The sequence below is a fragment of the Osmerus mordax genome, chromosome 15 (assembly GCF_038355195.1).
Source record: "Osmerus mordax isolate fOsmMor3 chromosome 15, fOsmMor3.pri, whole genome shotgun sequence".
NCBI lineage: Eukaryota > Metazoa > Chordata > Actinopteri > Osmeriformes > Osmeridae > Osmerus > Osmerus mordax.
The window spans coordinates 754,381-768,314 of NC_090064.1; the positions used below are offsets into that span (position 1 = coordinate 754,381).

The window sequence follows — 13,934 nt, forward strand, 5'->3', positions numbered from 1 at the left end:
GCACGGTAGGAATCCAATCACCCTTTTTCTGTCTGGGGTCACAAGATGACCGGATTCTGCAGTGAAGTTCCAGAGTTGGTGTTATTTATTTAAGAAATGTTTATAAAGTTTGTAGAGGGCAGTGAGCCTGTGGATGGTGCTAGGTGTTCTGATAAGTATGAGGAGAGTACAGAGGTGTCCCTTTTAATCTTCTGATGATTTACTGAAACATGGGACTGGACCCAAATACTTGGCTATTTGGATCTTTATTTTTTGGGGAAGAATTTTTTTTGTGATTAGACAGTAAATGTGTGTGGACTGACATCCCTCTCATTCACAGCAGAGATCGCCACGCTTTAGTTCACCACGGCTGTGAAACGGAAGAACAAATGCAGTAGACCTCAGTGATGACACTTTAAATTGAGTGATGACAAAAAGGTATCGGTGGCACAACATGCATAAAAAAACACTTTAATCCTGTACAAGTCTATTGTTTGACGATAAACAAGCAAACAATTTTGCAAAAAATAGCTATCTTAGCTTAGCTAATGTCTGTTTTTTTGTTGCAATGATGATTTAAATGTATCCGCCGTCCATGCTGCATTCATATTTTCTTCTGAGCATTGATAGGACAAGTGCCATGACCCCTGGTGGTAAATACTATTACAGTTCCCGTTATCCATGGTTCCATTGCTAAGCGCAACTCAATGCATTTAAATGCATCAACTCAGTGCAGTTCTCGTTTCTTCGTCACTTAGTGCAGCTCAACATGGTGGTGAATGCGTGTATATATTTATATTTATTTCTTACTAATCATTCATCCAAACACTGTCACACATAAAACTGCACGTCCTTGGGTCCTGAGCCACACACCTGCTGATTTTTAAAGTGCCCGTTTCTCGAGAGGATCAAATCTCAAATACACATGCACACCGATTCCTGCCTTTATGGTTCAAAGCTAGACACTTGATGGTGAATGCTCTCCAGGTGGTGATGGAGGCCCTTGAAACAGCTTGAATTTCTAACCTCTCAACCATCCTGATTCTCCTCAACCTGTCTGCAGCCTTTGACACGGTCAACCACCAGCTTCTCATCTCCACACTGGCTAAAATGGGCATTTCTAGAACTGCTCCCTCCTGGATCAGGTGCTACTTCTAGGTCAGTAAAAAAAGGGTCGACTTTAGCATCCTGCCCCTTTGCTATGGGAGTAACACAGGGAACTGTGCTGAGACCCCTTCTTGCATATTTTATATGATATCCCGTTATAGCACTGTCTTGTAAACAGATTGTGCCAAGGGAATTGTTGTAATGTTGTACTTAAGATGCTGTTTTTTGTTGCACTGTTCCATCACCTGAATTGTGTACATTTGTAGTTGAGAGACAGACAGTTCCATGGCTCTAACCGCAGGAATGCTATTAGAACTATGCAGTTATGATCCTTGATTATCTGTTGAATTTACTAAATACACTACTTTTAAGTAAAATGTAAATAAATCAAATGTTAACTGTATACTTAGACTGTCCATGGATGTGCTGGCCGTGAATCAAAGCATTTGCAATATTGTTATGAGCTGCATTGGACAACATTTGAGGGCTAAGGCAGTACTATTGCTTATCTGTTAATGGAAGAAAACGAATACTTACTGAGGAAATTTGGGGTTAGGGGATTTCAATGAATGTGAAGAACATTAATATCTAAGCTGTCTGTCAGATTAATTTATAAACATTTGTCACATTCAGTTTAAGTAGAGAATGTTGGGAATTGCCTTTGTGGCCTTTTTTTATTTGTACACTGAAATGACACTCATTTGTACACTCATGACATTTCCTAGTCTGTGGCAAACATGGCTTTGCACCACCTGAGGTGGCATGTAAAACTGGCCCACATATTTGTAATTTGCTGCTGCAATGAAAACTCAACTGATATTGTATTCTTCGGAATAACTCATGCTATGTGGAAAAACCGCCTTCAACCAGATAACAATATAGCAGTTCCATAAAATGTGTTAGTCTCACCAACAATCTCTCCAGTCTCCCTGGGTTCAGTGCTCCCACAGGCTTACTCAGGTCTCTGTATGTTGAAGCACTCGTCAGATCTGACGAAAGAAATATAACTTAGCACAGCTGAGGTAACAAATTTTGTGGATTTTAAGAATGATCTCCCAAATGCCCCATATCAGAAATGCTAATGCTAACGTGACTATTATGCCCTCTGAGACTGCCGTATTTGTTCTAACATAAATGAACTACTGTAAATGAAACCAAAAAACCTATAAAGCGGCATCTACAGATTTTTCTGGCATTTGAAAAATATTATATAATATGAAATATAATTATACTCACCTAAGTGTGTGCTTGTGTAGTCTGAAATGATCCAGGGGAAGACTGGGTATGCAGAGAGATCATTGCAGCTGCGGTCTGCCAGATTATTGAGGTGTAGTAGGTAGTGGTAGTTACTGAGGTGGCCCCGCTGCCATTGCAGCATGTAACTCTCAGCCGTGTGTTCCACTGTGTGGTTCTCTGAGCATAAAATAAAGTTAATACGTATGTTATTCAGTAACATTGTCAACATGGTTATGTAAGGGATAATGCCTGACAAGTTGTCCATTATCAGAAAATATTGGACAACGGGGAGGCCAGAACTGTCCAACGTGCAGAGGAGTCCATTATTTTCTGATAATGGACACCTCGATGTGCATTATCTAGCTTAGACCATGGTCACTTTTCTTTCTTCATTTGTTTTACGAACATAAATGTATACTTTTAGACATACTGTAAACTGTAGGGCTGTATTGGCAGAGACCTGAATAATACAGCCCCTTTGTCACTGGTCACCCAGACACTCGTCTGGGACAGTCGTTGATTTGCATGAATGCTAAAATGACAATCACACTTTAATGACACACCTCTGGAAAGATGGTCTCAACAGGTGAAGAGGAAGGTGGACCGAGGAAGACTCTGAAATTATCATTAAAAGTTTTGTTCTTGTGAATATAGTTCTAAACAGCTTTTAATGTCATGTTTGATTTTGTTTCTTATTTTATGTATCACATTCTAGTAATACTTTTAATGTTGTAACATGTATATTTAGAGGGTTTACAGAGACTGTGCGTGCAGTGGTCCAACATGTTAACATATTCCCTTGTTTTGCAAAGGAATCACACTTGCCCTACTGCAGTGTTGAGTGATAGTCCAATTAGAATTTTAATGCGACAACCTTTCTTTCATATGGCCGGTGTCCCCATTTTAGTATGCAGGCTTGGGTGTATATAGGAAGAAGTTTTACCAATCACTTTGAGTTCTGTTTACAATACACCTCCGGTGCGTTAGGCGCCTAGTTACATTGTGATTACTTTTGTTAACGATTGCTCTGAAGGTGTGATTTGTATTTGATTATGTTTCATTATTATTGTATTGATTATCTTACTATTTAGATAATAAACTATTCAATGTGTATTTAAAACAAGTTACTTGTTTTCCTTGTACGTATCTATCATGCTATGGCGGTGAAAACCTTGATCTAGTTGAGTTGATGCGGTTAATACTGATTATAAACATAGACTTTTGAAGTAGGTTTTAACTTGAGGCCTCTGAGTCACATACAGTGGACTTCCATGCTGTAAGAGACAATTTGAAGAAGAGTTTTTTGTTGCATAAGTTAATATTTAGAATATTGTTTATTTAAATCTGTAAAGTCATAATTTCATGTATGGAGAAACATTTAATTTTATAGCTGTAGAGTACATTGATTGGATAAATGAGTGGAATGTATTACAATAGAGAAAGGTGGTCATGTGACCAATTTATACTTGGTCAGTTTTGAGATGGTCAGGTTACGGAGCAACACAGTTTTCTGACCGACGACGACGACACCACGAAGATTATTGATATACCGATTTACTGTTAGACCCAAAGAGTTTGTTTTGTATATTGTATATTTGTATATTTTTTCCGTCAGTTAAAGTTTAAAACGAAGATGTGTTTTTGAAGATTTAATTTTTGTCGCGTCATACTTATTGCTAGAAGCCTGCTCCATAAGTGGCATAATGAAAAAGGACGGAGTGCCACTTACATAAAGTCAGAAAACTTGCTTCACTGGAGTTGAACAGAAAACCCAGACTTGGAGCAAGAATAAGATAGCTCGAAGAGTGAAAGTGGAAATCAGCTTCAAGCCATGAAAAGAAGTTGGGATAGATGAGCTAAAGCTGAAGCTATCCTGCGCTAGCAAACATCAGTTACTGCCACTGGGAGTGCTGAGTCAATCGACGTGTTTAGTAACATACAGAAGTTTGGATTCATCTAATGCTTGATAATCGTTGCGATTTAAGAAGACATTGAGACATTAACATTTGCTGTCGGAAGACTATTTTGGAGACATTTGTTGATGAATTTGCATTGATTAATGAAGATGGCAGAACTTTCTGGAAGTGAATCGACACCCGATGTCAGACAGAAGAGGGCGCCAAAGCTTACTGATAAAGCTACACTCGATTGCTAGAAACCTGCTCCATAAGTGGCATAATGAACAAGGACGGAGTGCCACTTACACATGCTCTGAAGGTTATACCGTAGCCTCTGAGGGGTCAGTTTACATACTGTGTTGATGGTTAAATCCATATTATAGTAGAGATAAATAACTGATTTGTGAGTATGCATACTTTAAGGTCAGTGCTCTGATCAAGCAGATGATTTTTACCTACGTCAGAGTTTCATGTCATTAACCGTTTAGCGCTCAAGGATACATTTACATTTAGTCATTTAGCAGACGCTCTTATCCAGAGCGACTTACAGTACAGTAAGTACAGAGACATTCCCCCGAAGCAAGTAGGGTGAAGTGCCTTGCCCAAGGACACAACGTCATTTGGTTTGCACAGCCGGGAATCGAACCAGCAACCTTCTGATTACTAGCCCGATTCCCTAACCGCTCAGCCATCTGATACAGGTAAATGCACTTGTGCACATTTCTAAAATTGGAGTCAGATATTAACAAGTCACAAGTAACAAGGCTCAAGACGCACTTGTTCCGGGAGTACAACGGTACTTTGGAATGATTTGCTGGACCTGATGCGAGTTTCCTCCAGGATCACAATGACTCTTATTGAGAGACTTGTTGCTCTTGTTGGTTAGTTGTAACGGATTTAAATTATTGTACTCGCTGTGAAATATTTTACTGTTGATTGCTTTTCTACAGGTACACTCTTGCACTTTTTGAGGTTCATGTTGTTTAATTGTAACTTGTTTAACTGCATGCTCTTATGGTTCTTCCCTTTGGCACTTATTTGGTTTTTCACAATGTATCCTTCATGTTTTGGCTGCCCGCAATGTTTGGGGCTATCTCGTTGTTGTGATCAGTGACCTATGCACTTTTGTAAAGCTCTCTTGGAAGTTGCTTTGGATAAAAGCGTCTGCTAAATGCATACATGTAAATGTAAGTCAATTATCTCCCTGAACATCTAATTGAATTGTTTCACAGCCGGGGACAAACGCAAGCGTCTCTGGCCTTACAATAGACCAATTATTAACCTACGTCACACGACTGTCAAGCGGGCTCAAGTGCGCATGTCGGTTGCAAAAGACAATGTCGTGTTGTGCTGTTGGATGCCAAAATCGGTATTATTTAAACAGTGATCTTAAGTTTTACAGAATACCATCAGCTCACAATTCTTTTTATGCCAACCGCAGACGTCTTTGGTTGCAAGCCCTCAAAAGAGTCGATTGGAACGAAGACCTTATTAAAAATGCCAGACTCTGCAGTGCACACTTCATATCAGGTAAGTTAACATTACACTAAATCAGACATGTCACTCGGTTTGGCTTACAACAACAAAATAATGGTAAAGTTGTACGCATATCTAACAATAGAACACAGAATAATGTACAAGTTCTAGCTAACTTACCTTAAATTGTGTTACGTTGTCTTGCTAGTAATTAACCTGAAGACTACAGTAGCTAGTCTAACTCAGGGTAAAGTTAGCTGTTACACTATCGTAGCTACTGTCAATAACTAGAATACTCTTGTTTTTGGACAGGAGAAGTATCCATGGACTACAATAGTCCCGACTTTGTACCTTCTGTCTTTTCCTACTCTACCAAGTGTGAAATAAGCGTCAATACAAAACTTGAGAGGTAAACATTGTCACTTATTTAGTTGCTAACTGGGATCACATTGCATGCATAAAAATGCAGAGAATGTATGGCAAGTAATGTCACATCGTTTTTAGATAATTTGTTAGACCAGATTTTTTGTCTGCATTGTCTTGTGAAGTCCTGTTGAGGTATGCTATGTAACTTACACTTGACTTGGTTTTGGTACCTGATCACCTCTATGATCTACCAAGCAACTAAACAGTGTTGGACTGACAGTTTGCCTTCATCTCTGAGTACCAGATTTAAGAGGAAAATAAAGAGGGAAGAAACCACCCACAGACCACCAGATGATGTACAGCAGTCCAAAGAAGCTAGTGATGAGGTTGCATCAGAATCTTCAGGAGCTTGCCTGTCGTCAGATGACTGCAGAATGGAGCCTGGTGCTGGTCCTTGCACTGGTAAGAACTTCTAATATCTTAACTAATGTAGGGCAGTCATTGTTCGGATGAATCAGATCCTGTTTATATATTGTTCAATACAGCAGAACTGTGTTGTGAATGAAGTTAAACATTATTCTGTTTAGCACATGCTGTTTGAAAACATCTATCAAATAATATTGAGAAAAGCTAAACTAAAACAAGTGACAGTGCTTCTTTTATAAGTCAATTACTATCTAATATCTATTTCAGAAGCCACCGTCCCAAAGGCTCTCCATGATGATCTGATTGTCTTGTTGACGATAACCCAGGTCTTGTACAATTCTGTCTTCTTACCCTGTCTTTGGCTAGGCAGAACCTCTGTCTTCAGCACTACAAAGTTTTGAACTTGGTAATCATGACATACTATGTCTTGGACATGACCACACAGAACAAAGTTGTATGCATCAACAGACTTGTACGCTTTTAACTTCTCCCGGGTATATACACTTGGAGTGTCGATCAGGTAATTATAAATCTCTGGCCACTGGATGCTTGGCCATTTCGTTTCATCGTTTGACCATTGACTAGGTGCTATGGCAAACGGATCTGGAAGACGTATCCCACTGCTCACTAAAGTCAATTTAGTCAAATAAGTGTTTATCACTGGGTGACAAGCTATTGTAATATGTGGAACATTTTGATAATCACATCTAATCAATATAAACGATAATCTTTTTGAATCTAACGAGGCTATTTTTATTATCAGTGCGGTCCTTTCGCCATTGTAAATGCTAGCCTTTCCCGGTTTTCTGCAACCACGCTGCGCGCGCATCCCGAATGTTTACAAACAAATAATTGGTCTATTCCCCTTACAAAGCTAACTCAGATATTTAGTCCGCTAAGCTCATAGAACCCTTTCTTTTGGCTCAACTATGAGCCAGAAAGCTAACGCTATGCTAGAAAGATTAAAAGGCAATAACATTGCAGACAGTTACCAAACAGTAAATATAATTTGACAGTATGTTTAGCAACAAGACTAGCTAGGCAGCCATTTCATTGTCCCCAAATCGATAAAGATTTAAACTAACAAAATGATAGGCCATGTGTTGCTTACTGTCCGAAGTAGATAGAATAAAGTTCAGAAAATGTATATTCAGAAAATGTATATTCTCCAAATAGGTTCAAATACATTTTGAACTCACTCATTGTTGTAATTAGATGTTAGCTTGTTAAAGTGTTGCAATCAATTCTAAACGGAGGCATTTACTGTGTCCCAGTTGCTACAGTTACTCATTTTAGATAAAGGCTTTTTATACTATGTAGCCAGCGCATTTATTTAGAACGATGTTTTATTGAAAGTACTTAGTAGTTGTCCATTATCAGAAAATAATGGACATCATGCAGGCAATCCAAATTGTGTATTCACCCAGACTTTGGTATAATGTTAATATATAAAATGACAAATGTTAAACTGTGACAGACTTGAGCAGTCTGTAAGGATTGACACACATTTTTACCCCCGTCAAATGTCAATCATACTGAGTTTCTTTTGACATTTTGTGGATAGTTTAAGAAACACAAATTTACTGTAAAATTAAGATACTAATACTATAACAATGCCTATGATATATGGTGTACTACCGCCTAAAACCAGTCAAAGCATTGCAATTTTATTGACATATTGCATATAAAATATAGTCATGACTGGTTAAGATCCTTGGTTTAGCTGAGCTCAAATTCAAACTTGACTAATACATTTTGAATGTAGGTTAGACATTTAGGAAATAATGTCATTTGAAAGCCTTTTTATTTATTTTTTGCAACTGCACATTGTTACTTAAAAAATATGTGAAAAGCTGCAATAATTCATTAATTAGTTTAAAAACAACATGACCTCCTTAATGTTGGTCAGTCTAGCCGCGCAAAGAGCCATGCTAAAATACACAGGCTTCAGGATTCCAGACAGGACCACACTAAATAGAGCACAGCTGGAAAAATTCTCGAGGCTGGACCGACAAGACACCAGCCTCTGCTTTGGGCCATTATGCAGTAATCAACCATTCATCTTGGACAGGTGACAGTGGAGCTGTTCCTGTAACGTGCTGCCAGGGCACCAATGGGATTATCATTTGTAAATTTGGTCAAAATGGTTTCTCATGCTCTTGTTGTTCTACTGTATGCCAGTGGTAGGTTTGTCCTCTCCTATAACAGATCACCAGTTTTACAATATAATGTATCATGTAATTTTCAATTCAGCAGAGTAGCAAACATTCCAATTTTTTTTTTCTTCTAAAATCTTATTGGATAGAAATCCTAAAAACGTCATAATACCTGAAAGGATGTGCGCCTTAAGGTGCTTTGCATTTTAAAAAGGTTAGCAAATCTCGCCTATGCTGCCTTTAAAAATGAAATAAAGAAGTATGCTCCATCCAGACATTGGATGTTAACTGAGCAGCTTGTCCACAATGATTTAACTTTCCAAATAAAATTATGAGCACTGTTTGTGCAAATACAATCCTACATATGGGGCAAAATTGTAAGACTGTCGATTTAATCTCTCCTCACCTCTCACTTCCTAATTAAAGAACAAGTCTATGTTTATCTGGGGTTGTCCCTCCCCAGGTTCTCCTCAAGGGTCTGCCACTGTGGCAACCAAGGGTCACCTGCCACTGACCAGCTAGCCTGGCATCTCCAGACCAATTCACAAATACTGTACATGTTATTCTGGAACCTCTAAGTTCATTTTTTAATTTCCAAGTTATCAATGTGCGCAGACCAAAATGCCTCTGGGTGCAATTGGATATAACTATATATACAACCAATCAGGGCAACGAAACGTCATCTTGGATGTTTACTAAATTACCTCAATGACACTCCTCTGTACAGTCATTAAATTTTACATTTAGTCATTTAGCAGACGCTCTTATCCAGAGCGACTTACAGTAAGTACAGGGACATTCCCCCGAGGCAAGTAGGGTGAAGTGCCTTGCCCAAGGACACAACGTCAGTTGGCATGACCGGGAATCAAACTGGCAACCTTCGGATTACTAGCCCAATTCCCTCACCGCTCAGCCACCTGACTCCCCACAGTCATCATATTAAACCCATAATTCACTGTGCAGTCACTGACCTAGAAATGTCGCAATATAATAGTAGAGTTCATCTCTGTCGCAGGTGTCGTAAAACTTCAGGTAGATGTCTGAGCAGAAGTCATTTTCAGAACAGAAGACCTCTAGTCCCTGAATTAGTGGGAGGAACCAGACATTAGAGATGATTGAATCAGACATAGTATCACTGAAACAAAACATGTTTCCAGTTCATTTAAGTACTATTACAGAGTTTGTTATTTCAATGAGACTTTTGCTATTTTTTCCTCAGATACATTTTTTACTTAAACTTTGATCCCCGAAGTTGAGATTTCCTTTCAAATGTTCTTCTACCTCAAATAAAAATAACACTTACCAGTGGTCTGAGTCCATGGCGCCTTTTGTATATTCTTCTTACTTTGTGAAGCTTGATTTGGACTACCTGTTCCTGAAATGACAGAAGATGTTTACAGCTCTTTAACAACTCACCCCAAACCTGTACATACATTGAGGGTTTGATAAATATGGATTGAAGTCACAAGTGTATTAAAAAAATGTAACAGCAAACATACAACTTAAACAGTCAATCTACTACCAGGAATCAGAGTCTAACTCTGTGGCCCTTCGTTGTGGATGGAAGACCTCACTGCTCATCAAACTGCATTATGACTTGACTACCTACTATAGTCAACCTACCAAGGGAAGTTCTACATGTTTTTCTGTCCTTAAACTGTTTGCATTCTTGGCAGGCTCTTTAGGCTAAGACTTGTTGATTATGAAATCAGAACAATATTTAGCCCTAATATTTACTAAATCACACTAGCCTATACTGCCACAGTGCATGCAGACATGGGCAAAGATACATCAAAATGTATCTTGTCACAAAACACAAAATAACCCTAAAATAAATGTATTCAAATAAATGACTAAATACTGGCTCCAGAAAATGTATAAAATAAAATACATGTATTTTCTATTTTCAAACTACATGAAAATACATTTGTAGGGGAGAGCGGGGTAATGTGAGACATTCTTTACATTTGCTCCCCTCTAGGCGAGTTAAATGATATATCAGTAACATTTACACATTTCCCATTAATTAAGGATGTTTCCTAGCAATGGAAATGATCAGAATGTCTCCAGGACAAAGGGCAGTGAAAATATGATTGTTTAAAAAAAAAGTGGTCTTGTGTCTCACTTTACCCCAGCTTAGGGGTAAAGTGAGACAGACCAGATAAATCATGGGGGTAAACTGATACACTTACTTTTCCACTTTAAAACTACCATAACAACACATTTTGTAATAGTTAAAATCCTGACAGCTACATTGACAACCACACATTCCAAAACTAATATCGGACTAGTAACAGAATCATGGGGATTGGTCAATTAAGCACATTCATTTAAACACTTTGAAAGTAACTCAGAACAAAATCATATACAACATAATATAATTCAAAATGTTTTAATTAACATTCAAATGACAGATAGAACCAGTTAGATTAGAACACAGTCATGGGACCATAATCAGAATCAGCTAGGAACAGTCTGGGACTCAGAACACAGGACTAGACCTGTAGCTCTTCCCAGTGATGTTGCATCTGGAGTTTGGACAGAGAGATGGCGATGTGCTAGGAAGCTGCCAAACCACTCTACTCCTAAAGAGTAGAGTATTCATTATTATAAGATTTAGCTTTGTGGCAAGATCAGTTGGCCTAAGTTAACCTACAGAATCATGTGATCTATTGCATACCCTAGCCTACCTGCACATTGTGTCTGTCCAATTGGCAGGGACAAGGATATTGTTTTTCTCTGCGTATTTAAATGCCAGTTCACGGCACTTAACCCTTGTGTTATCTTCGGGTCATTCTGACCCATCAGTCATTGTGACCCACCGTCGTATTGCGACAGATTTACCGCATACAAAGACAAAGTGAAGCATTTTCTTTTAACAGCTAGGCTGTCTCAGACCCCCCACATTGCAAAGGTTAAAGAAAATTATTTTAATTTGTTTTTGTATTGGGTAAAATTGGGTAAACACAACAATGGTTCGTTATGAACCTTTGGGTCATGTGACCCGAAGGCAGCACGAGGGTTAACTGGACCAAGGCCATGGAACTGGTCAGCTAGTTGTTTCAAGTGTTTGGCAAGCTCCTCCTCCATCTCATCTGTGAATAATTATCTTTGCCTTCGCTACTGCACCCCAGGCTACTGATTTTACTTGCCCTTTCTCTTTTTTCTCTATGAATCTTTTGAGGGTTGTCTTGTCAATATTTCTATCCCTTCCAACTTAAGGACTTGTTTCCTTGCATGGCCTCAGCGGCTGCACTCTCCATCTCTGCGAGGGGTGTTTGGCCCAGGTTGTCTTCCTGGTGTAGTTTCTTACCAAGATGGTTTGACATTAAAAATAAAACATATGTAATGTAATATTACACTAAAATATGATTAAGACAACATTTAACTTGTGCTTTATGGTGGGACAGTGTCTCACTTTACCCCATAGCATTTGTCTCACTTTACCCCACAGCCACTATTTTAGAAAAAACAACATCTCTTAGCAATTCAGGATAATCTTCAGCTAGCATCAATCACATGGTTTTATATGTTGGAAGTTCATCGACATGTATGATATAAGTTTTTCTACCTGAATCGATTTGTTTTGACACAACAGTTGATTAAGTTCACAGCAATAACATTTACTTTTACATGCAAAAAACACATTTTTGTGAAAAAACATACTTACCACAGCACCAGCACCAACTTCACCTTCATGGCAAGGGGGGAATGGGAGGGGCTTGAAAACATAATGGTCACATGACCACACGTGTTCCGTTGCCTAGATACATGGGGTGTCTCACATTACCCAATGTCTCACATTACCCCGCTCTCCCCTATCATTGGTCATTCTGAATTTGTATATACATCTACCTAATACTTGCTGGCTACCCAGTATGGTCGTGGTTTCATGTTGTTAACTATCCAAGTGAACATCACAAATTAATAGCTAGCTCTGCTCCAAAAAATTAAGGGAACATCATCACACATTGGGTCTGGATGAACAAGATATATTAAAGATCACAATCTTTACTGTACATTGTAATTAGTTGAGAACAAAATGAAGTAACAACAATCAATAGAAAACTAATAGGTTTGCTGTACAGTTGCTATAGACCTTGTGAATAAATGCCCACACTAGGGTTTGCTTCAAGTTATATCTCTGCGTGCTCACTGATGTTCATGAACGCTACAAAGGTCAGTCCGACAGAGGGGTAGCCTGTGCACTAGTCATCAGCTAATGTTAGCTAGCCAGCTTGAGCTAGGGTAACGTTAGCTAGCTAACGACTGTAGCTAATGGGTTTTGTGCAGTTATTATGCAGTTGATTTAGTTTCTTAAGTTCAGGTTTGTCTGAATGCTTGAGTGAAAAGATATGCGAGATGATGTAGCGAGTGGTGATCTGTGAGCGCGAAGTAAGGGTCGGTTGTCACAAGATAAAACAGGTATTGAAAAGTAAAATGTTACTTATAACTCAATTTTGAAAATTTTTTTGTTACGGCAGTTAGCCTTAATCGCAGTACAGGACATCAGGCCCTCATGGAATCTGTTTCTCACAGTCTGGTCAGAAACATGCACACCCAGTAGCCTTCTGGGAGCCATTTTGTGGGTTCTGGCCGTGCTCCTCCTGTTCCTCCTACCAATAATTTTTTTAGGTTGATGCCCTTCTACGCCCCTGTCCAGCTCTTCTCGTGTAACAACTCATCTCTTGGTATCTCCTCCATGCTTGTGAGATTATACCAGGAGACACAGCAAACCTTCTTGTGACGGCATATGGATGTCCCACCCTGGAGAAGCTGGACTACCTCTGCAATTTGAATGGGCTGCAGGTACCAGTAGTGACAAGGACACTAGCAGAACGCAAAACTAATGGAGAATCAGTCAGGAAGGATCAGGAAAGACCAATCGTCTGTAGCCACCACCTGCAAAACCATTCCGTTTTGGAGGTTGTCTTGCTGTTGCCTCTACAGTTTATACAGTTCACCTGTTGTCACTTTCATTTTACACCAAAACATCTGACAATAATTCACAATCGCTTATGCTTCCTAATTGGACAGGTTGATATCCCTGAAGTTTAAATGACTTGGTGTTTTTCTGTGATGATTACGTGTACCTTTATTATTATTTTGAGCAGAGTAGGTCATAATGTTATGGCTGATCAATGTACATACTACTATATGTATATTATTTACATATACACCGATCAGCATAACATTATGACCACTAATAGGTGAAGTGAATAACACTGATTATCATATCATGGCGTAAGGATTTGACCAACCGATTTCACAAGGGCCAAATTGTGATGGC

General features: G+C 38.9%; 1 protein-coding gene and 1 long non-coding RNA gene across 8 annotated transcripts in view; one reads left to right on the plus strand and one right to left on the minus strand.

The window, feature by feature from the left end:
• The window catches only part of nsmaf (neutral sphingomyelinase (N-SMase) activation associated factor), a 177,908-nt gene that overhangs the window by 100,362 nt on the left and 63,612 nt on the right, over window positions 1–13,934 (minus strand). For all 7 annotated transcript variants that reach the window (XR_010878311.1, XM_067251515.1, XM_067251514.1 and 4 more), the window contains 4 exons: window positions 9,948–10,019; window positions 9,616–9,724; window positions 2,323–2,499; window positions 1,996–2,075 (listed from right to left, as the gene is read on the minus strand). Coding sequence is in view for 6 of the 7 variants with exons in the window: in XM_067251515.1 (XP_067107616.1) it covers window positions 1,996–2,075; window positions 2,323–2,499; window positions 9,616–9,724; window positions 9,948–10,019 (438 nt within the window). In the remaining variant the exon portion in view is untranslated. The remainder of the gene's footprint in view (window positions 1–1,995; window positions 2,076–2,322; window positions 2,500–9,615; window positions 9,725–9,947; window positions 10,020–13,934) is intronic.
• On the plus strand, window positions 5,561–6,785 carry LOC136957531 (uncharacterized). The gene is made up of 4 exons (XR_010878314.1): window positions 5,561–5,750; window positions 6,009–6,105; window positions 6,367–6,524; window positions 6,756–6,785. It is a non-coding gene; the product is annotated as an uncharacterized lncRNA (long non-coding RNA).